General features: G+C 40.8%; 1 protein-coding gene across 1 annotated transcript in view; it reads left to right on the top strand.

The window, feature by feature from the left end:
* Positions 1 to 24,169, top strand: part of LOC140735415 (bromodomain-containing protein 8-like) — a 93,515-nt gene that overhangs the window by 16,559 nt on the left and 52,787 nt on the right. Inside the window, exons 4-10 of the mRNA XM_073060460.1 lie at positions 77 to 126; positions 224 to 346; positions 8,385 to 8,465; positions 8,623 to 8,687; positions 12,520 to 12,653; positions 15,177 to 15,401; positions 15,843 to 15,987. Coding sequence (XP_072916561.1) covers positions 77 to 126; positions 224 to 346; positions 8,385 to 8,465; positions 8,623 to 8,687; positions 12,520 to 12,653; positions 15,177 to 15,401; positions 15,843 to 15,987 — 823 coding nt within the window. The remainder of the gene's footprint in view (positions 1 to 76; positions 127 to 223; positions 347 to 8,384; positions 8,466 to 8,622; positions 8,688 to 12,519; positions 12,654 to 15,176; positions 15,402 to 15,842; positions 15,988 to 24,169) is intronic.

Genomic DNA, 24,169 nt, shown 5'->3' with positions numbered 1-24,169 from the left:
CTGTCTACATTGCCATGTCTACCTATTTCTGACCTTGTGCTTGATTGTGTGTTCATAATTTTTCTCTTTATTTTAGCATTGTGCATCGCAGTACTCAGAATTGTTGGAAACAACAGAAACACCCAAGTAAGTCTGCAACCCAGATATGTGTCTGTGTCTGTAAACATAAGTTTGAAGTACCGGAATGGTTTGTAATTACAAAGATTAAATAATTTCTTCATAGACGGAAGCGTGGTGAGAAGGGAGAAGTTGTGGAAACTGTGGAAGATGTAATTGTTCGCAAGCTCACCACTGAGCGAATTGATGAACTAAAGAAACTTATTAAAGAGACTCAAGAGAAATACAGGTCAGGGCTTCAATCATTAATTCATTATTTTGTTTAATATACATAAACAAATGATTAATACGTGAAAGAATGTAATGTGGGTTTGTTTTGAGGAAAGAGGAAAAATAGCCTTAATTTAGTCAAGCATTCAGAAATTTATCCTTTAACAATATATTAACTTCCCTGTAAAATAATATACCTTTCAATTTTCCTTTTAAATATATTTTCCTTCTGTTTATGATTTTAAAATATATTTTCCTCTTCCTGGATTTTTGTTTAATATATTGTTGCTCAAATGTTTTTGCCTCCTCTACTTTCAACTGATATTTATTGAGTTTATATGATATTTATTGCATGTATTTCTGATCAGTTATCATAAGTTTAATAGAGAGTTATTTAAACAATAAAAACAAATAAATAAAAACAAGAAACACATCTTAAAGTGGTCAAAAGAAACTGCATTATTAAATCCTCAAAATACTACTACTCAGATTAATTTGGCTATTTAGATTGAAGAACATTTCTCAATCAGCTGATTATTATCCATGGAGAGACAATTTTGGCCAGTAATCTGCACAGCAGAGTGCTGCATATAAAGAAAGGATTAAGAAGTTGGAAGAAAATTAATTTTCATTAATACATTTTATTTATAATTACTAAAATTTGAGATTCTAAACTACTTTCAATTTTAGCGAATAATTGTATGTATAAAAATGTTCTATTGATACTTAAATATCTTGAGATGTGTACCTACAAAGACTTGCTGTACATTCCCAAACCAAAAGCCATGGATGAACCAGGAGGTACATTGTCTGCTGAAGGCTAGATCTGTGGCATTCAAGTCTGGCGACCCAGGCCTGTACCAGAAAACCAGGTATGATTCGCTGAGGGCTATTTCAAGGTTGAAGAGACGATTTCAAACAAAGTTAGTGACAACATTGGATGTACAACAACTCTGGCAGGGTTTACAAGACATTACTTTCTACAAAGCGAAATCCAATAGCATGAATGGTAAATGCTTCACTACCAGATGAACTCAATGCCTTCTAGGCCCACTTTGAAAGAGAGAATATAACTACAGCTGTGAAGATCCCTGCAGCACCCGGTGACCTGTGATCGCTGTCTCAGAGGCTGACGTTAGGCTGTCTTTAAAGAGGGTGAACTCTCGGATGGAGTACCTGGTATGGATCTGAAAACCTGAGCCAACCAACTGGCAGAAGTATTCAAGGACAGTTTCAACCTCTCACTGCTACAGGTGGAAGTTCTCACTTGCTTCAAAAAGGCAACAATCATACCAGTGCCTAAGAAGAATAATATGAGTTGTCTTAATGACTATCGCCTGGTAGCACTCACATTTACAGGGATGAAATGGTTTGAGAGGTTGGTCATGACTAGACTGAACTGCCTCAGCAAGGAGCTGGAACCATTGCAATTTGCCTATCGCCACAATAGGTCAATGACAGACGCAATCTCAATGGTGCTTCACACGGCCTTAGACAACCTGGACAACACAACCACCTATGTCAGGATACTTTTCATTGACTATAGTTCAACATCTAACATCATCATTTCCGCAATCCCGATTGAGAAGTTACAGAACCTGGCCCTCTGTACCTCCCTCTGCAATTGGATCCTTAACTTCCTAACCAGAAGACCATAATCTGTGTGGTGTTATGTACCCCGTAACTGGGTCACTTACCAGCAAAGATAGAGAGGTCCGTTGAAGTCTGATGGTACTATTTTTTAAAGTATTTATTGATAAAGGGGCACAAAAATAAGATTAATGCAAACATACAGATAATATACGTCGTCAATACTAAATCTAAAAGCGCGGGTATAATAATAATCAATAAGAAATAGCTCTATCGTTGTCTAGGGGATAATGTATTGTCTGATGGAAATATAACAGTCACTGTTAGTTCGTTCAAGCTGCAGCGTTTTGGGTTTAAGAGAGACGGTTTAAACTTGCCCAGGTCTTTTATGATGCCAATCCTTTGAGTCAGGGGAGTTGGTTTCCCCGTTGCTAGCTAAAAGCCGTTTTCTGTGGTACCAGCCAGCAGTCCCAGGCAACGGAACTGAACGCACATGGCCTCCTTCAAATGGCTTCCCGCTATTACGGGATCGCTAGCGTTTCTTCTGGTGCGTCTGAGGGGCTGTTCCTACAGACCCTCTTTTATCCTGACTCGCAGGGTCGTAGATGTCAGTCAGGTTGGGGTGATGCAATCTCTCCCTCACCCAGCCCACTTTGCCTGAGGGCGTTCACGTAGCATAGTATCTCAATCCACAAATTTGTCTCCAAGAGACAATGACCATGTCCTGTAGCTTTACATCGCCAGGGAACGAGACATTCCGCACGTCTCTCTCTCTCATTTCCTGGGTCCCCTGACCCAACCCAATAGTGATCTTGCGATTCTCACAAAGGAGGGGGCTGCAGGCATAACACCCCCTTTCTTCAACGCGTTTTTACCAGCGGTTAAAACGAAGTAGTACAGAGTCTTACAGGACTGTGGAATCTACCACAATACAAAAGCTTTTCCTTTTCACTACAGAGTAATACAGTTATACATCCAATTCAGCATCCAAACAGTTAACGATTACAGTGTCACTTCCTTTAATAGCTTAACATCTTGTACCTTGCTAAAGTCTTATAGCATCAGACTTCAATTTAATAACCACCTATTTTTTTTCAGCAAACAAAACTAAAGAGTTGTGATCTTATGCTTACGTGTACACTACAAAAGTTCATGCAAATACCAATCGTTATGTTGCTTTCAAACTTAACAGGCAGGCTTCCATGGGGGTTGTCTTGTATTATTCACAGGCTTTGTCAAAATCCCTTAAAACCGGTTTCTGCTATTTAAAGATGGCATCCCCATTAACCCTCGTGTCTTTTCCGGTTATTTCCCACGTGGGGAGCTCGGGTAGCCTGGCAAAATAGGCTTTTGCCTGCTTCTTTCATAGGAGTTATTTTATCAACACTGTGTCCCAAACTTAGACCATCTTCTGAATTTCCACCCAATTCTTTAATTTTATGCAAGTTGCTAGCTTTCTCTTCAGGACCCTTCAGGCTATTAGTTTTCAGTTCGAACTCCTTGTTCAAGCAGCATTTTAAATTCTGCCTTTTCACACCACACTCTGGAATAACAATAGCATGGGCCCCCCCCCCCCCCCCCCCCCCGTCATCTTCCAACTCAACCTGTAAGTGATCCGCAGGTTTTAAATTTTCTTCATTCGATTTGGGAACTACATATTTCCCATTTTCTTCAATGATAATATTCATCTCCCCATTAACTTTTAACACACCTTCGAGCACAAACACCTGGGAACTCTCACTTCCCACTATTACCAAGGTTAACCCTTTCTTCACTGAACCAAGTCTTTCTGACCCACAAGGACGGCCGTCTCGTTCAACTGAATCAAATACCTCAGACTTTTTCTGAGCTCCGTTACTAGGTTCAGTACCATGTGCATCCCTATCTTGGACACACTCAAACGGGACATTGGCCTCTTCCAGGCTTTCAATACCCGTACCCTTTTCAAATTCTAAATTCCCCTGATCCTCCCAGTTACTCTGTGGGCAACTCCCTTCCGGAGTAAACTCAACCCCGCGGGCTGAAACAACCTCGTCTGCCAACCCAGCAGACTTCTTCAAGGTAAGGGCACCCTTTTTATCTAGGACTGCCCTCATTTCATTATCGGGAACACCTTTAGAATTTTCAACTTCTTCAAACAGTTCTGCCAAACCAGACAGATCATCCATGTCCAACTCTGGACCTCTTAACCGCTCTAACGGTTCCTCATCTTTATTTTCTGCCTCTAGAACCTTTCTCCTCGCTAAGGGCAGATCTACCTCCTCTCCTTTACCCTCTTTCACTTTACTACTCTTCTTTTTACCACCCTCTAAACCCTCGTGGTACAGGGTCGGTAAAAACGTCTCGGCCAAATCGAAACTGGCCAGATTTAAACTGCTCTCGTTCACAGCTGCCTCTCTCGACATGCTGCGAGTGACCGCGCATGCGGGATAGTTCTTGGAATCTAGGGGCGGAGCCTCAACACTCACAGGCTGTTTTGTCAGTGTCATGGCTGCCCAAACCTTACCACCTGCTAAATTGTTACCAAGAAGGACGTCCGCGTCAGTTCTCGGGAATTCTGATGGCACCCCTATTTCAACTGGTCCAGACACCAGCTCACAATCCATAATGACCTTATGTAAGGGCACCATTTCTGTCCCTTTACTTATTCATTTCACAGCTACCATTCTCGTCTTGTGACCAAACTCTAGTACCTTACTGCTGATCAACGACAGCTCAGCCCCCGTGTCTCTCCAGATCTGTACGGGAACTGGTCTGTCTTCCTCCCTCACAGACACGGTTCCGTGTGACAAACAAGTCTCAGACCCTTCTCGTACTCTGTCTACCCGGGGCTCTCTTGTCGATTTACTGATTACCACGGCACATCCGATAGGGATTGCTGCTTTCCCTTTTCCTGTCTCTTTCCTCGGAGCAAAGCACCGAGATGCAATATGCCCCCCCCCCCCTTCACAATTAAAGCAGGTCAAGCCCGGAAATCTCTGGCCGTCTGGCCTTTCCCCCCCCCTCAACCTTACCACTGGCAGGACCTCTGCCTCAGCCGGCGGACTTTCTCGATTGTTCCCACGGTCTCTCTGGGAACTTTTATTCGAGGAAAACTTTGTCTTGTGGGTTAGGGCATATTCATCTGCGAATCTAGCAAATTCTGAGATGGACTTATTCGGCTTCTCATTCAAATACATCCGGATATCCTCCGAAACACAACCTTTAAATTCCTCAATCAGAATTAACTCCCTGAGACGCCAATAATCCTCTTCCACTATCTCTGCTGTGCACCAACGGTCCAAGAGCACACCCTTCTCATAGGCAAACTCGGTATACGTCTGATTCTACCCTTTCTTTAAATTTCTGAACTTTTGTCTATACGCTTCAGGTACTAGCTCATAACTCCGGAGAATGGCCGCCTTTACTTTGTCATAACTCTCCTCCTCTTCCTCCTCCATGGACAACGCCGTATATGCCCGCTGTGCCTTCCCTTTTAACACACTTTGTAACAACGCCACCCACTGTTCTCTGGGCCACTTCTGATTCACTGCCACCTTTTCAAAAAGCAAGAAATAACTATCAACATCCGTCTCCTTGAACGGAGGTACTAACCTCAACTCCCGACTAACATTAAACCGCTCCTCTCGATCTGACCCCTGAACTCGTTGCTCTTGCCTTAACTTCTCCATCTCCAAGTCATGTTTCCTCTGTTTCTCTGCCTCCCTCTCCTTCTCGGCCCTTTCCTTCTCCTTCTCAGCTGCTTCCAGCTGTTTTAACTGAAGTTCATGCTCTCTTTGCTTCTCAGCTCTGTCCTGCTCCCGTTTCACCTCTAACTCTTTTAGCTGGAGCGCATGTTCCCTTACTTTCTCAGCCTGGTCCCGCTCTAACTCCTTTAGCTGGAGCTCATGCTCCCTTTGTTTGTTGGCTCTTTCTTTCTCCTTCTCTCTCTCTCTCTCGGCTCTTTCTTTCTCCTTCTCAGCTGCTTCCAGCTGCTTTACCCTAATTTCATGTTCCAACCTTAATTTCTCCAACTCTAACTGAGCCGTCCCACTAGCTGGTACCTTTTCAGGGATATTTTCCAATACCTCAGCTGTAAACACATTCTTCCCAATATAATACTGAGTTATTGCCCTTCGCACCTCCCGCTTTTTCATTGACAACCTCACCTCAGCGAGGTTTAACCCCTTCGCCAAATTTATCAAGTCTGATTTGGTGGCCGCCTCCAGCGCCTCCAGAGTCGGGTTTTCTATAAATTCCCCCACGTCCATCTTTGCTGGTTTCCCGTCTGGCTACCCACGTAACCAGATCCAAGTTTGGACTTACAAGCCCGATTCACTGGCCCTCCAATTTGGTATCAAATCCCGAGACGAGAACCCCAATTGGTACGTACCCCGTAACTGGGTCACTTACCAGCAAAGATAGAGAGGTCCGTTGAAGTCTGATGGTACTATTTTTAAAAGTATTTATTGATAAAGGGGCACAAAAATAAGATTAATGCAAACATACAGATAATATACGTCATCAATACTAAATCTAAAAGCACAGGTATAATAATAATCAATAAGAAGTAGCTCTATTGTTGTCTAGGTGATAATGTATTGTCTGATGGAAATATAACAGTCACTGTTAGTTCGTTCAAGCTGCAGCATTTTGGGTTTAAGAGAGTCGGTTTAAACTTGCCCGGGTCTTTTATGATGCCAATCCTTTGAGTCGGGGGAGTTGATTTCCCCGTTGCTAGCTAAAAGCCGTTTTCCATGGTACCAGCCAGCAGTCCCAAGCAACGGAACTGAACGCACATGGCCTCCTTCAAATGGCTTCCCGCTATTACGGGATCGCTAGCGTTTCTTCTGGTGCGTCTGAGGGGCTGTTCCTACAGACCCTCTTTTATCCTGACTCGCAGGATCGTAGATGTCAATCAGGTTGGGGTGATGCAATCTCTCCCTCACCCAGCCCACTTTGCCTGAGGGCGTTCACGTAGCATAGTATCTCAATCCACAAATTTGTCTCCAAGAGACAATGGCCATGTCCCGTAGCTTTACATCGCCAGGGAACGAGACATTCCACACGTCTCTCTCTCATTTCCTGGGTCCCCTGACCCAACCCAATAGTGATCTTGCGATTCTCACAAAGGAGGGGGCTGCAGGCATAACAGTGGATTGGTGATAATATCACCACCTCGCTGAAGATCAACACTTGTGGACCTCAAGGCTGTGTGCTTAGGCCACTGCTCTACTCTCTCTATACCCATGACTGTGTGGCTAGGCATAGCTCAAATACCATCTATAAATTTGCCAATGATACAACCACTGTTGGTAGAATCTCAGATGGAGACGAGGGTGTACAGGAGCAAGATATGCCAACTAGTGGAGTGGTGTCACAGCAACAACTTTGCACTCAGCATCAGTAAGACAAAAGAGCTGATTGTGGACTTCAGGAAGGGTAAGACGAAGGAACACATACCGATCCTCATAGAGGGATCAGAAATGGGGAGGGTGAGCAGTTTCAGGTTCCTGGGTGTCAAGATCTCTGAGGGTCCAACCTGGTCCAAACATACCGATGCAGCTACTAAGGAGGCAAGATGGCATCTGTAGTTCATTAGGAGTTTGAAGAGATTTGGTATGTCAACAAATACACTCAAAAACTTCTATAGATGTACCGTGGAGAGCATTCTGACAGGCGACATCACTGCCTGGTATGGGTGTGGGGGGTGGGGAGAGGTGGTGGACTACAGCACCAGACCAAAAGAAGCTGCAATGGGTTGTAAATCTAGTCAGCTCCATCTTGGGTACTAGTCTACAAAGTACCCAGGACATCTTCAAGGAACAGTGTCTCAGAAAGGCAGTGAACGTTATTAAGGGCTTCCAGCATCACAGGGCATGCACTTTTCTCACTGTTATCATCAGGTAGGAGGTACAGAAGTCTGAAGACACACTCAATGATTAAGGAACAGCTTCTTCCCCTTTGCGATCCGATTCCTAAATGGACATTGAACCCGCGAACAGTACCTCACTTTTAAAATATATGTTATTTCTGCTTTTTGCACAATTTTTAATCTATTCAATATATGTATACTGTAGTTGATTTACTTATTTATTATTATTATTATTTTCTTCTATATTATGCATTGAACTGCTGCTGCTAAGTTAACAAATTTCAAAACACATGCCAGTAACAATAAACCTGATTCTGAGGTGCTAATTGAGTAGGTAGGTTGATTGGTGATCTATTGGATTTTAATTTGAATGGCATACCAGTGTACAGGAAGATAATGTATAAAGAGTGCTTGGTACCTTTGGTACCTCTGGTCTGATGTAAATAGTCGTGGCAAGGATTAGGTTTTGATTTGGTTGTTTGGGGTCCAGCATAAAGCTGGACATTTCTAAAATTTGTGAGAGTTAATAGTCAAAAAGTCTTGAAATGTTGTGACAGAATATGTTTAAACCTGCAACAGAAAGTTAATTCATGTTACAATTTGGATTCTACAGGAAGGTGAAGAGAGAAGCAGAGCTGATTCAGGCTGGGCATGTGGATAGTAAGCTTCAGGAAACATGGAATGAAATTGCTGTGTAAGTATGAAAAATACAAATCAATCAAAAGTTACTAGTTTTATGATTTAGCAGTAATGCTTGTCAGACCTTTTATGTTACTTGGATAAAAGCTCCCCATGTGAATTATAGTTATTTATAAAACTTAAATGTTAATCTTTTTTTATGTTCTTATTAGGAAGAAGAAACTTGAAGAGGAGGAGGCTGAAATGAAAAGGCGTGCAACAGAAAGTGCTTATCAGGGTATGAGTCATTCATTAGTTTTGTACTATATCTATTGCACAAATGTAAATTAATGTCATGGTTTTGTCATGCCTTTTATACAGCCTTTTTCCATCATAAGCTCCTAAAGTCGCAGTAGTAAACTCATTAATTTCTGCAATCTAGTGGTAGAAAATTTTAAACTACGTTTTTTATGGCCCTGACTTTTTTTCTTATTTCAAAAGTATTTGTGTAAAGAAAATAACAAAAAGTGTAAATTTATATTTTGCAGAAGGACATCTAAATTTTAGTGAAATTTCTTCCAGTGTCTTTCCTTACGTTTTTATGTAATGCTTACTAAGTTAATACAAGTCATGCAAGCCTTTAGATAATTATGAGAGTATAGAGAGATTTAAATTCTTCTCGTTAGAATGAAAAAGGTTAAGAGGAGAGTTCAAGCTTCTGTGCATTTTGAGCTCATAAGTACACTGTTAATTATGAAGGCATAAGGGTACTTGCCTTCATTGGCCATAGCATAGAATAAAGAATGTTATGCCAAGAAGGCAACGGGAAACCACTTCAGTATTCCTCCCTTGTATAATCATAAACTCGAGTCACCTACGGTCTTAGCTCAAAGATGTAAATGGAGCCTTCACCAAAGGAGCCTCATGCGGTAGAGGATCTCATGCACCACAGGTGAACCTCGACCGTTATCCAGCGACTGTCGGCAGATTAAAAGCAAAGAAGATCAGACTAGCAACCTGGAATGTAAGAACCCTTAACCAACCCGGTAAACTAGACATCAAACAGGAAATGGAAAGATTAAAAATGGGAATGTGTGAGATGAGATGGAAAGGAGCTGGTAAAACAAGCTCAGAGGGATATACCATCATTTACTCTGGAAGAGAAATACATGAAAAAGGTGTTGGAATTATGTTAGATGAAGAACATGCAAAATCAATAATAGGCTATTGACTTCAACGCAGAAGTAGGCAAGACCAGGGACGAGGACGATATTGGGCATTACGGCATAGGTGAGAGAAATGAGAGAGGTGAACAACTAGCTACATGGGTCACAGAAAAAGATTATATAATTGGTAATACTGTCTTCAATCAACATCTGAGAAAACTATGGACATGGAAGAGCCCAGGGGATAACACCAGAAACCAGAAACCGTGCTTATAAGGAGAAGGTATAGAAATGCTCTGAAATCATGCAAAACATATCCGGGTGCAGACTGCTACAATGATCACATAACAATAATCAGCGTGATGTACGTGAGACTCAGAAAGCTTAAAAGACCAAGAGTAGAGCCAAAGCTGAATTTGGGACTTTTGAGAAAAAGCAGTGACATCAAAAATGAATTCCAAGTAACAGTGAAGAACAAATTTGAGGCTCTACAAAACATCACTATTATAGAACAACAATGGGAAAACCTCAGAGACAGCATAACACAAGCAGCACAAGAGGTGATTCCCAAACAACAGAATAAAGCTTTAAAAAAATGAATGACAGAAGAAATTCTGAATCTTATTGAACAAAGAAGAAAATGTAAGGAAAACGAAGAAGCCTACGTATCCTTGCATGCACAGAGAACAACTAAGTGCAAGGAAGCAAAAGAAAAGTGGCTTAAGGACAAATGTGAATTAATAGAACAATTGCAGAAGACCAACAACAGCAAACGTATGCACGATGAGATCAAAGAGGTCACAAATTAGAAGAAAAGTGGGGCAACAACAAGATGTATAAAAGCAAAAGATGGACCTACAATTATGGAAAAAGAAAAAATAATGCAAAGATGGTCAGAATACATCAAAGACCTATATGACGACAAAGACCGAGAGGACGACTTTAATTGGCAATAACAACAAAGGCCCAGCAATACTGAAAGAAGAAGTGGAACATGCTATGAAGAAAATGTGAAAGGGGAAATCATCAGGACCAGATAACGTTCTGGTTGAACTGTATGAAGCACTAGAAGATTTTGATATAGAGAAATTAACAATCTTATTGAATAGAATATACAACAGTGGCAAAGTACCGGAAGATCTTTTAAAGGCAGTATTCATTGCACTACCAAAGAAACCAGGTGCAACAGAGTGTGGACAACACAGAACAATTAGTTTAATGAGCCACCTCACAAAAATTCTACTTAGAATCATCATGCTCAGAATAAGAAACAAAATTAAACCAGAGATCAGTGAAGAACAGCGCAGCTTTGTCAAAGGCAAGGGAACATCGAAAGCCACTTAGATTCTCAGGAATATTATCAAAAGATCAAAAGAAGTACAGCAAGACCTATATTTCTGTTTCATTGACTACACAAAAGCCTTTGACACAGTGAAACACCAAGTCATCATGAAAATGCTTAAGGATATTAATATCGACAGAAAAGGTCTAAGAATAATCAGGAATCTCTACTGGCAACAAAGTGCAGCCATATGTATAGACAACGAGATTGGTGAATTTCAGCCAATAAAGTGAGGAGTCAGACAGGGTTGTATTCTATCACCAGACCTGTTCTCCCTGTACAGTGAAAACATCATGAGAACCATACAAGACCTAGCTGGAATAAGTATAGGAGGATACAATATCAACAACCTCCGCTATGCAGATGATACAGTACTGACAGCAAACAGTGAAGTAAATTTACAGAAACTAGTATCTACCATCAACACAGAGAGCGAAAGACTTGGCCAAACCTTAAACAATAGGAAAACTGAAGTAATGGTAGTATCAAAGAAACCTGATATCCCAAACTGTAGGATCGTATTGGGAAATGAAATCCTGAAACAAGTTCACAACTTCAAGTATCTTGGATCATGGGTAATATCTGATGGCAAATGCGAAACAGACATAAAAGCAAGAATAGCAATGGCAAGAACAGCACTTACAGAAATGAGAAACATCCTAATGAACAAGAAAATGGCAATTGACATGCACCTTAGAGCTCTCTGCTGTTACATTCTTCCTATATTGATGGATGGCTGCAAGTCATGGACCATCACAAATGCAATGGAAAAAAGAATCAATGCAGCAGAGATGTACATCCTCAGAAGAATGCTATGCATATCATATACGGACAGGATAACCAGCGAAGAAGTTCTACAGAGAACGAAAACAAAATGCACATTACTTTAAAAAGTCAGAAAACAGCAATCAAAATTCTTTGGACACATCATGTGAAGAGAGACATTAGAACATTTAGTTACAACTGGAAAGCTGGAAGGAAAAAGAAGCAGAGGCAGAGAGAGAATGAAAATGATAGATGGATTAATATCATGGTTAGAAACGGGAGGCAACAACTACAATTCGGAGGGTCAGGGACTGCGATGGATGGAGAGACATGATCGCCCATGCCGAACAGCAAGGCACCTGATGCCAAACTACATAAAAACATTAGTTAGCTCACAACTGGAATACCGTGTCCAGTTCTGGTTACCACACTAAGGGAGCACTAGAAAGGATTCTCTGCAGCAAAGGAACTAGATTTACGGTACGGGATAAAACCTTAGATCTCCTTGTTTTCACAGCTCAGCATTTGGTGCAATTAACAGCTGACATTTTGTTGGTTATAAATTCTTTTGAAGTTCAATAATCATTAGATGCCCTGTTTTGCACTGATACTTAAATGTGAGGAGATTTTAGTAGTAATGTCATTCATGTCTATTTTCATTCTGGAACTGTGTTATGATGGGGTACATTATGTGGATAAACTATATTTACAGTTTAATGAAGGTTGATGTATAAGTGTAAAGGCATCTGAAAAGTAGACAAATGATAACATAGCTATAAATTTATTTTCTTTAAAAATTGTTTTCTGGTGAATATACTTATTTGTCAAAAATCAATGCAATTTATTTTGTGTTGTAGCCCGTCAAGCAGCAAAAAATGCCCCCAAAAGATTGACTAATTTGCCTATCCGGTCTCCAATGGAGTCGAATTCTCCTGGAATAGACTATTCTGTGACAGATACACAACAGGCCAGTGAGGACAGCCATACTAGTGTATGTATGAGGCCATCTTCCTTTGTGATGCTTTTTGTTTCAGTTTGCTGCATGTCAAAATGTATTTTGTCATCAATTAAGGAAAATTAATTTGGGCTATATAATAAAGTATAGAGGATGGTGCTGGAAGTTAAAGCCTGTTATTTCCTGATGGGGACATTTTGTTAAAATTAGGGCAATTTGGTTATTCAGTCATTCATGCAATTACATGTTAAAAACATTTTATTAAGTAAATACATGAATTGTAGCACTTGTGAAAAGCACAGGGACTGTGAGAAAATCGGTAAGCTCTGACGAAGAATTGACGCAGACATGATGGGTCAAATGCATTATCTATGTTCTATTATTCTGTGTTTGTGAAAATACCTGTTTGCTCCATTTTTTGTCCATGTTCATCATTCTCAATGTTTATGGATAAAGTTGTCGAAAAAACTAAATAAATTCAAATGGAGTATGCAAGCAATAACACCTTTGAGGATCTTAAGAAAAGGATTGAATTGGGACTGGTTAAGGAGGAGGTGGATATTGTGAGGGGCACATTAATGACAGTTTTAAACACCATTTGGATGGTGGCTAAGAGAAGAAAGACGTTGACAATAAGGTCCTGTCAAGTTAGTAGTTGTTATGGTGGATGGTCACAGAATGGTCAGGAGAATGCTGAAAGTGATAGGTAAACAGACCGACATTACAGTTTTAATATAACAGCTGAAAAGTCAATTATAATTTTGGGGAAAAAGTTGATGTAACAGAGAACTAAACATAAGATGATGGATCCACCATTAGAATTACCAGTGGAAATAAAAGTTATAAGTGATTATAAAGGCCTAGATCTTGTTGATTGTTGCCTGGATTAACCACCAAGATGGCTGTAAGTCCCAGAGTACTGTGCTAGCATTATCAAGCCTGGAAATCTGGTGGAGTGCTGAATCTCTCAGTTGGCTCTACCACTTACTTCCACACTTCGGATCTGGAACATGACCTGTGGCTCGATTGACACTTGCTGCCCTCCCTGCCTATTTCCCCACCACTGTCCAAGCTTATTTTTGGGTGGTCTCTCTGGGCAGGGGTGATATTGGCAGTTTGCTTCTTGCCAGTTAGGTATAGGTATTCAGTGGCACACATGCATTTTTCTGAACAGGGAGGATTAGGTCAGCAAGACCTGATTCAATAAAAAAATTACTGGAAAAACTTTAAAAGAGGCAGCTTCTATGGAGAGCAAGAAACCAAAGTTAATATTTTAGGTTGATGACCCTTTATCAGACGATCTGAAACAGGAACTTTATTTCTTTCTCCAAAGATGCTGTCAGACTACTGAGTATTTCCACCATTTGTTTTTATTCAGATTTGCATTTTTTACACTCACCTTGATTCTCTAGCAACTTGAGCTATTCAAATGTCTGCCTTCTTTATTCTAGCTTAGCTGACTCACAACATCCATGATCTTTTTACAGGAGGATGGCTGCTGCAGGGCTGCAGGCATCTTCTGCCCTCTGGGCACTTGGTTCATGGCTGTATTTCCAACTTGCAAACTGTTTTGGTTGCGAACAGTTTATAGGAATGGAACCCTGTCAAACCTGGGGAAAGCCAGTAAATGTCAGAGCTGTCTTGAGTGGTCACCTACTGCTGGTATCAAGCCTTTATGACCCATTGGCCCTCTTCGCTAACTGATGTGCACTGGCTTCAGGTGCATCCAAATTTGTGATTTTAAGATTCACATTGTTTTCAAATTTCTCTAACTTGAAACGCCACTTCTTATGTTCACTCCAAGAACTTTTCTCAAAAGGCCTTTTTACCCATATCTAATTTTAATAGATTTGCTATTAGAGACTACTTTCTGTTATGTAGGCTTTAAAAGCTCTCAGACCCTTTCCCTAAGCTCATGTACCTTTCCGCCTATAAGATGCTCAGCATCTTTGAGTAAGGTTTTACTGGGCAGTCCTAATGTGTCCTTGCTTTTTCCTTTATTTTCCTGTAAAATGCCTTATTAACATCTTCATCTTTATTAAAGATGGTGTGTAAACGAAAGGTGTTGATTTGCGACTAGGGAGGCTCCTGCACCTGCAAGACTACATGTAATGTGAATACTTGAGTGTTTGCCATTCCCACACAATTAGAAAATAATTTTTGTATTCAAAAGTGAAAAACTTAATTCATTGCAAAACAGAAGATGCTGGAAATACTGGTTAGGGAGTATCTAAAGAAAAAGAAGCAGTACTAACGTTTCTGGTCCGATAAAGGTCTTTGCCCTGAAATTTTAACTCTTTTCACAGAAACCGAGTGTTCACTGCATTTTCTGTTTTTATTTGCAGTTTTTCTTAAATTTTTAACATCATTCAATGAACCAGATTAGTTTAGATAGATGATCAGAGATTCACAAGGAAACCTCTAAGATTCCAAACTAGATTTCCCTTTTAATTTAATGACGATTAAAAATGTGGTGTGCTGGTCCTGTCTTAAAGGTTTATGTGTAGGCTTGTGCTTACTTGGAAAGGTATGTAAGAGTTTGTCTTTTCCCTTGTACAGTTGGTGTCGATGAACATTGGAAGTGCTCCGTCTATTCCAGTGATCTCAGCCCCTGAGACTCCTGGACCTGCTGTTACCTCCACTAATCTTGAAACTCCTCTGACTCCTGTTTTGGAGGATTCGCCCCAGAAAAAGTTATTGGGGCAGAAGGCCACGCCTCCACCCTCTCCACTGCTATCTGAGCTCCTGAAAAAAGGGAGTCTCCTGCCTACCAGTCCTAGGCTTGTAAGTAACCAGCAGGTTTTTATTTAAAGCAACCTAAGTGAAAGGTGCAAAGGCCCATAGTGTAGGAAAGCACAGACTGAAAAGAGGATTAGATAAAACATACAGTAATGGGTATAAAACCATGTTGATTGAAAGGTAAGGAGGTGCACGATTTTGAAGTAATTCTGTGGCAAGTATAGTCACTCCCTGTTAAAACCTACACGATGAGTATCCTGTGATGATACATTTTTTTGGGTCTTTTTATTACCAGAGAACAACTACTGTTCTGTACATTGATTATGGCTTACACTGAAATATAGAAATCCTAATATACTTTCGCAGTCAGCCTAATAAAAGTTTTTTTGTTGATATATCCATATATCGTTTAGGATATCAGTGAAGGATACGTCTTATTTCATAATAACAGGCATTTTCTGTCTTTTGCACCTTTTCCTTTTTCAGGTCAGTGATGTTGATCTCCAGATGAACTCTACGCATGTTACTAGTCCCAATGTTCATGTTGAAATGGGAACAGGTGTATCAACCCTGCATGTTCCAGAGCTGCAGCCAACTTGTACCAGTGTACCGGTATCTCCAGCACCTACAGGTAATACTTACCATTATTCCTATCTAGTTCAATACTATTTAACATAGAAATATGACAGGCTAGTTATTTCCGCTATGGAATAACTTCTTCCAATTATTTTTGTTTAAATATGTGGCACTTGAATTTATAGGTCACTGTTAGGGTTTGTCATTTGTTGTAATTTTGTCTTTGGGTGTGATATCTACTGGATATAGCTTTAGCCAAAGATGAGATTAAAGCTGCATTGTATTGATAGGGTGTCATTTTATGTTAAATAATATTAAGATTAGTTATTTTCCAATGTTCACTACTTTTAGTAACTTGAATAAACTGAGAGAAAAAAGATAATGTTAGAAATAAGCAAATTATGGAATAAAGTATTGTCAGAATGCAAGGTAATTAAAATTATTAATAATATTTTGGTTTTCATTTCCTCGGTATCCCTATTTTGCTATCCTTTTATCTCTTCCCCACCTCCTCTTCACCCCACCTTTCTTTACAACTAAGTATTGTATTGAAATTTCTTGCTTCTAAAACAAAAATTTCTTAATCAATATGTTCCTTTTTTGTCTGTTTGTCATTTGTATGTGTACTCATATATTCAGCTTTGTGATCCATATGATGTTCTGTGTCATGACATTGGCACTGATTAAATAGCTTATTGATTTAGATACTAAATATGCAGCTGACATTCAGAATTCAAATTCTACATGATAGTTGAAAAAAATAGAATTGTAGAACTCATCTGTTCTTTAGTGCCCAATGGGGTGGGACTGCTACTCCGACAGACTAATTGCTACATATTTACTCCAGCAATACAGCTCTTGACTTTCCTGTAACAGGAAGATCAGTGTTCACCATAAATTTAGCCCCCAGTCTTGTTGATGTTCCATTGGTAACTTGTTTAATATTTCCTGTATTGATTCAATCAGGCAGGCGTTACATCAAATTGGGAGGTGCTAGCTTTGTTGTCTACAGAATTTCACAAGTAATATGAGTAAGGTCATGCTGGAAGGCCAAGAAATTTGCTTTCAAAGAGCTAAGTGGTGTTCATTTCTCAACCTCTTAGCACCATCTGAGATTATCAATCCCAGCCTTTATGTTGGGACTTTGAATAACGCTAAAGACAGAATTAAGGTGTTAACTTGGCCAGTTGAAATTATCAATAGTGCCATACCCAATTTTCACATTTTAGCAGCCTCTGTGATCTGAAAATCAAAGATCAGTGTTTGGTCTCGTTGATAACTGTGTACACAGTTTGTTCCAGGCTTTCCTTGCACCTTCAATAACATTTTTGCAATGAATACAGACTTACAATAAAATTTGTCTGAATCTACCACTCTTGCTGGATGACATTGAGATGGAATGTAAGCTGTAAAGGCATCACAGGTAACCATGAACATATGGAAGAAGGACCAGAGAACTCATCGCCCAAGACTGCGGTTACAGATCCTACACTTTCATCTACGCCCCTGAGCAGTAAGCTCTGTGCGGGTATACAGAGATATATGACCTTAAGTATAGACTTGCACTTATGTCAGGACAACTCTCACAGCTGAAGTCATGGTGGTCATCACTCTCAACCTTTTCGGCTAAAGATCATTCCAGTCTCCTGCCACTGACTATGCAGCATATTACTGTTCTCTGTTCTTTGTTGCAATCAGGTGATTAGTCAAGAAGATAAGACTCTATCTACTTTTCCTACTTTTGCTTCCTTTGCAACCTCCTTCAAGATGCAGAGACTCAAGTTTGCACTTAAGCATTCCTTACACATCCTTCTCCGGCAATCTTTTGCCAGGAACATCTGGCTATAGCCTAGGATGGTCTCCATGGCCTTTCTGTAGGTGGTGTTTTCCTGTCAAAGTTTCTCTAAAACAGGGTCCCCAATTTTTTTTATGCCATGATCTCATACAATAAATGGAGGAGTCCATGGACCTCAGGTTGGGAACCCCTACTCTTAAAAAAATTGGGATCATTTTCATTTCTTTTCTCATCGACCATCATTACATAATCTGTTCTCTGAGAAGCTGCACTCCTCAATCTTTGGAATAATAATGTGTGTCAGGTATTGTCTTTAAGGACATGTAAACAGCTGCATGATATTGAATAGCACATGATATCAAATAGCACATTGTTACACCAGGAAAGCTAATAACACTTTTTAATTAGAATGTTGTATTCCTAATGGTACTTTTTAAAACATTCTTCAGTCAACACACAATGATTTTTTTGCAATTAGAAATGCTTTATCTGTACATTTTAAAATTGGTATTCTTGCCAAGCTGAAGTAAGTAGGAAGTCTTATTTTTATTTCACCCTTTTACAACCTTATGTTGAACCAGGTCACTTTATAGTAAATTAAGTACATTGTTGAGGTGTGATCGATGTCATATGAAATTAATAGCAGCTGGTTTAAACACAAGCTTCCAGGGGAAAAGAAAACTACTTAGGAACTGAAGCTCATTGCCCCTACTGGGGCACAGGCCACTGACAGCAGGTCGGCAGAGTCCTCTGTCCTGGGACAGTTTTTTTTGTTTTTTTTAAATTTTTTTATTAGTTTTTCAAAACATTTTACAAAATTAAAAACCCCAAATCCCAATGAGGAGCATTAATACAGAGCAAGGTTAAGCATACACCTCTCTCACCTAGAGGGGGTCAGTTGTGCTGTGAGGATTACATTCCTTGACTTCTCTAGTGCCTTTAACACCATCCAGCCCAAGATCTTAAGGCACAAACTAACGGAGATGGGAGTAGACTCTCACATGGTGGATTGGATAGTGGACTACTTGACAGATAGACCTCAGTATGTGCGGTTGGGAGACTGTAGGTCTGACACGGTGGTCAGCAGCACAGGAGCGCCGCAGGGAACCGTACTCTCTCCGGTCCTGTTCACCCTGTACACATCAGACTTCCAATATAACTCGGAGTCCTGCCATGTGCAGAAGTTCGCTGATGACACGGCCATAGTGGGGTGTGTCAGGAATGGACAGGAGGAGGAGTATAGGAAACTGATACAGGACTTTGTGATATGGTGCAACTCTAACTACCTGCGTCTCAATATCACCAAGACCAAGGAGATGGCGGTGGACTTTAGGAGATCTAGGCCTCATATGGAGCCAGTGATCATTAATGGAGAATGTGTGGAGCAGGTTAAGACCTACAAGTATCTGGGAGTACAGTTAGACGAGAAGCTAGACTGGACTGCCAACACAGATGCCTTGTGCAGGAAGGCACAGAGTCGACTGTACTTCCTAAGAAGGTTGGCGTCACTCAATGTCTGTAGTGAGATGCTGAAGATGTTCTATAGGTCAGTTGTGGAGAGCGCCTTCTTCTTTGTGGTGGCGTGTTGGGGAGGAAGCATTAAGAAGAGGGACGCCTCACGTCTTAATAAGCTGGTAAGGAAGGCAGGCTCTGTCGTGGGCAAAGTACTGGAGAGTTTAACATCGGTAGCTGAGCGAAGGGCGCTGAGTAGGCTACGGTCAATTATGGATAACTCTGAACATCCTCTACATAGCACCATCCAGAGACAGAGAAGCAGTTTCAGCGACAGGTTACTATCGATGCAATGCTCCTCAGACTGGATGAAGAGGTCAATACTCCCCAATGCCATTAGGCTTTACAATTCTACCGCCAGGACTTAAGAACTTTTTAAAAGCTATTATTAATGCTTTTTGAGATAGTGATTTAGATGCATATCATATTTTTTACTGAGTTAAGTATTGTATGTAATTAGTTTTGCTACAACAAGTGTATGGGACATTGGAAAAAAAGTTGAATTTCCCCATGGGGATGAATAAAGTATCTATCTATCTATCTACAATAACAATATGCTACAAAGGAAGAGAATTTAACAAAAAAGCACCTAAATTAAAGACAAGAGAGCTTAGTGTCCTCCCCAAACCCCACAACACAAGAAAAAAACAACAATTCCAGACCAACCACCACACAATATAGAGAGTATAAGTCCGGACAGTCAAACTCCCAGACTGTGAATACACTTAGCAACAGAGGATAATAATGCCTACTACCAGAAAAAAAAGGGAGCTGAAAGCAAGGGACCGAAAAGAAAAAAAAAACCCTAGTCAAGAGGAAGGCCACGAAAGCACTCGATAAAAGGCCCCCAGACCCCATGGAACTTCAAATCCGAATTGAGAACTGAATAATGAATTTCCTCGAGGTCCAAGCAGGCCACAATGTCGCCAAGCCACTGCGCATGAGTGGGCGGGGCAACACCCCCCCATCCAAGGAGGATCAAGCGTCCCGCCAGGAGAGAGGCAAAGGACAGCACTGGGCATTTGGTCGGACCCAGACATAAATCTGTCTCGCCCCAAAAACCGAACAGAGCAACCAAGGGGCCAGGCTCCAGGCGCCGACCCAGAACACCCGACAATGTAGTGAAGACATCCCCCCAGAACCTCTCCAAGCCAGGACAGAACCAGCACACATGGATGAGCGAGGCCACGCCCCTCCTGCATCCACCACAGAGCGGACCAATGCCAGGGCAGAACCGAGACAGCCCAGATCTAGACACATGGGCTCTATGAACAATCCCAAACTGCAAGAGACAATGGCGAGCACAAAGAGAGGCCGAGTCAACCGACCCGAGAACCGAGTCCCAGCTCTCCCCGGACAAGGAGACATTCAAATCCCGCTCCCAGGCCACTCCAATTCCATCCACAGGGGCCCGTCGCAAGGCCGCCAGTCCATCCTGGATAATTAAAATCAAACCTCCACCTAGTGGACCAATGGAAAGAAACAGGTCCACAGCATTCCTCGCAGGCATCCCAGGAAAGCCAGGAATCAAAGGAGCAGCAAAGTGTCGGATTTGGAGACATCCGAAAAAGCGAGCGCCAGGCAGGCCGAACCCAACAGAGAGCCGCTGAAAAGAAGCGAAGCGACCATCAATGAAGAGATCTTCAAAATGTCTAATGCCCTTCCCGCACCAAACATGGAACGCTGAATCGAACGCGGTAGGCAAAAAAAAGGTGATTATATGCGACAGGGCCAGAAACAGAAAACCCCTGGAAACCACAGCATCCCCCGAACCGAGCCCACACACACAAAGTGTGTCCAACCAGAGGACTAGCCATTGATCTGGGCAGACTGCCAGGGAGTGCAGAGCCAAGAAGTGCAGATATAGATAATTCTTCAGTGGAGCTCAACTCCATTGCCACCTAGCTAGGGCACCCAGGCCGACTGCGGAAGAAAGACCAGAAGGCAGCACAACGTACACTAGCTGCCCAGTAATATAAGAGAAAGTTAGGTAAAGCCATGCCACCCTCTTCTTTAGATTTCTGGAGGTGGACTCCATCAATTCCAGAGCGCTGGGACAGTTTTTCAAGTTATCCCCAGATGTAGCCCATCAGAGATCCTTTCCCACCCAGGCCTTTGGACCTTTATGTGATGTTTCTGTAGCACTGGGTTTATATGAGATGGGATTCCTAGCCCCCCATTCCCAACCCTTTTATATCTTGGGACCGTCCATAGTGGAGTAATTTTTTTTTAGTAATGTAGATTGAAAGTAAACATTAACCAGGCCACTGTGCATAACTTAACTGTGCTTTCAAAACTATTGTGCTAATCCAAAATATTACTGCATTAGGAACATTAATAAAAAAGTGAAAAACTGCAGATGCTAGAAACTCAATATGCTGGAAGTACTCAGCAGATGAGGCAGCATCAACATCATGGCCTCATATTTTGTCTTTGTACTCTCCAGCCTGACAGTATCAATATTGATTTCTCTAACTTCTTTTAACCCACCCCCTCTGTACAACCCATCTTTGTTTTCCCTTATTCCTGTAGCCCCTTTACCCTTCCCACCACAACCTGCTAATTCCTTCTCCTTCCTCCCTCTGGACCTCTACTGTCTTCTCTCAGATTCCTTCTTTAACCCTTTACTATTTCTGCCTACCACCTTCTAGCTCCTCACATCATTCCCTCTTTTCTCTCCTGCCTTCCCCCTCTCACCTGGATTTACCTATCACCTGCCAGCTTGTGCTTCTCCTCCTACCCCCACCCTGTTGTTCTGGCTTCTGCCGTCTTCCTTTCCAGTTCTGATGCAGGGGCTTGACCCAAAATGTCAACTGTCCATTTTCCTACATAGATGCTGCCTGACTTACTGAGTTCCTCCAGCATTTTGTTTTTGTAGCATCAACATTGTAGGATATTTGTAAACCTGTTTTAAGTTAGAGAGAAGGGAAGGCGTGGGAAGACAAAATGAATGTCTGTCATAGAGTTAGACCAAGAAAAGCAGAATGCCACACCTGCTGATGGTTTGTTCATTCCTTATCACAAAGATTTCTATTGTTTCTACAGTTCTCTGTAGCTGAAAACTTGTCTGGTTTCTAAGTATTCCTACTCTAAAGTCACCCATCTAAAATGTTAGTTTTTCAGTGTCCTGGCATCATACCTGACATGCTGAGTATTTTCTGTTTTTATTTCTGCAAGAACAAGGTGGATTTAGTTGATTTGATAACAGAGATTCTACTGGTTTTCTGAATCTATTCACTAGTAGCAGTGTGACCTTTGTGTATATGAATGCATTGGGTCTCTTTGTAGGTAATTAAAAAGAAAATGATTTGTCATATCAAAGAAATTCTATGTATATGCTCCTTTATTATAAAGGCACACGTGAAATGGAGCAATCATGCAGCAAGAAAGATTTTGATTACCTTTAATGAAGGATAGAGCCATAGAAATAAGCTTACTACTGATTTGGACAAAGGGTAATACTGTAGTGAACCCATGCATAAATCCCAGGAAAATGTACACCATGTGAAACAAAGGCATGAGATAGTCAGTACACAATGTGTTTTTCTCTTCTGCATGTTCAAAGAATCTTGGTGAAGTTATTGTACATAATCAGAAACTGAACAATGAAGCCCTCTCATTAGATATTGTGAAATCTACAGTACATCAATCAATGTCTGCCACCATTTTAACTGTCCTGGATAATATCCATTTAGGCTTCGGTGTTATTGAGGGTTCAGTTATTTGAAGGCCTGGAGAAGCTCAGCCTGTTTAACTTGAAAAGGGAAAAATTATGAGAAGATTTGACAGATGTCTTCGACTTAATTAAGAATTTCAATTGAGGAAAAAGTTTCCGTTGGTAGAACTGGAGGAAACATTTAATAAAATTAGATGATCTTTCTAAAATTAGAAAGATGAAGCAAAATATTTTTCATGCTGCAAATTAAAGTGGTCTGGGAGCATTTTGAATTTATTGGAGATAGGTTCAATCTTAATGTGCTAAATATAATTGAATATATAATTAGAAGGGGAAAAATGAAAATGAGCAAGACAGTGGATTTCTTTGAGAGAGACAAAATAGGTTTGATTCCAGCTTTTTACCCCATTATATACTGTACTATATCAGGTCTTCTGCACATACTTTTCTCTGAATCAACAAGGCAGGTTATAAAGTTGCTTTATTATGCAGAGAGCAAGCAAGTATACTAGGTAACAGTCAAAGCATGTTCCATTTAACTCATTCTCAATTCCTTCTTCAAAGTAAGAGTAGATTAACAGTCCACCACCTTTTGAAATGGTGCCTTAATTGCTTTAGACATTTCATAACTTCAGAAAGTGAGCTGTAATTTTAGCTTCTAACTTCAGGTCACAAGGCTGCATTCCACAGACTTAATTGAAATATCAGTAGTTCTGTGGCCCATTTTCCTCATTCTCACCCTTCTTATGGTCCCATAGTCCAAACTGGTTCCCTTGGCTCTTCCTCTGCCCAGGAGGGTTTGAAGAGAGCACCTAACTGTTGAGCTGAATGAGTTGATTGATTTTAACAGCTTTGAAAATCATCAAAATAGTTTCTTTGCCTGTACATATAGACTTTTTTAAAGCCTATTGAAATTCAGTTAGATTTTCAAGCAGTTCATTATAAGTGCAAATTTAAATCCCAAATCCTTTCTTTGAAAGATGGGAATATGAAAAATCTCAGATCATAGTTTTGTTTGGCTCTCAGTATGCTCTGATATGTTCTATTGGTTATTGGTACACTGGTGACTATTACAAAACATAAGGGAAAGAAAGAGTGGATGAACTTCTTGGCAGTGACTTTACTTAAGCACCATGGAAAGTCTTCTTCACTAATATATTTGGATTGGAAATGTTATTGATGATACAGTAGCTGGGTAGCAATGCGAGCTGCCTGAAGTTGCAGAGGCTTCAGGAGCATAAAGACAGGTTAGTT

Source organism: Hemitrygon akajei, chromosome 11, assembly GCF_048418815.1.
Source record: "Hemitrygon akajei chromosome 11, sHemAka1.3, whole genome shotgun sequence".
NCBI lineage: Eukaryota > Metazoa > Chordata > Chondrichthyes > Myliobatiformes > Dasyatidae > Hemitrygon > Hemitrygon akajei.
The sequence above is the reverse complement of the archived record's forward strand: the minus strand, read 5'-3'. Positions and strand labels throughout refer to the sequence as shown.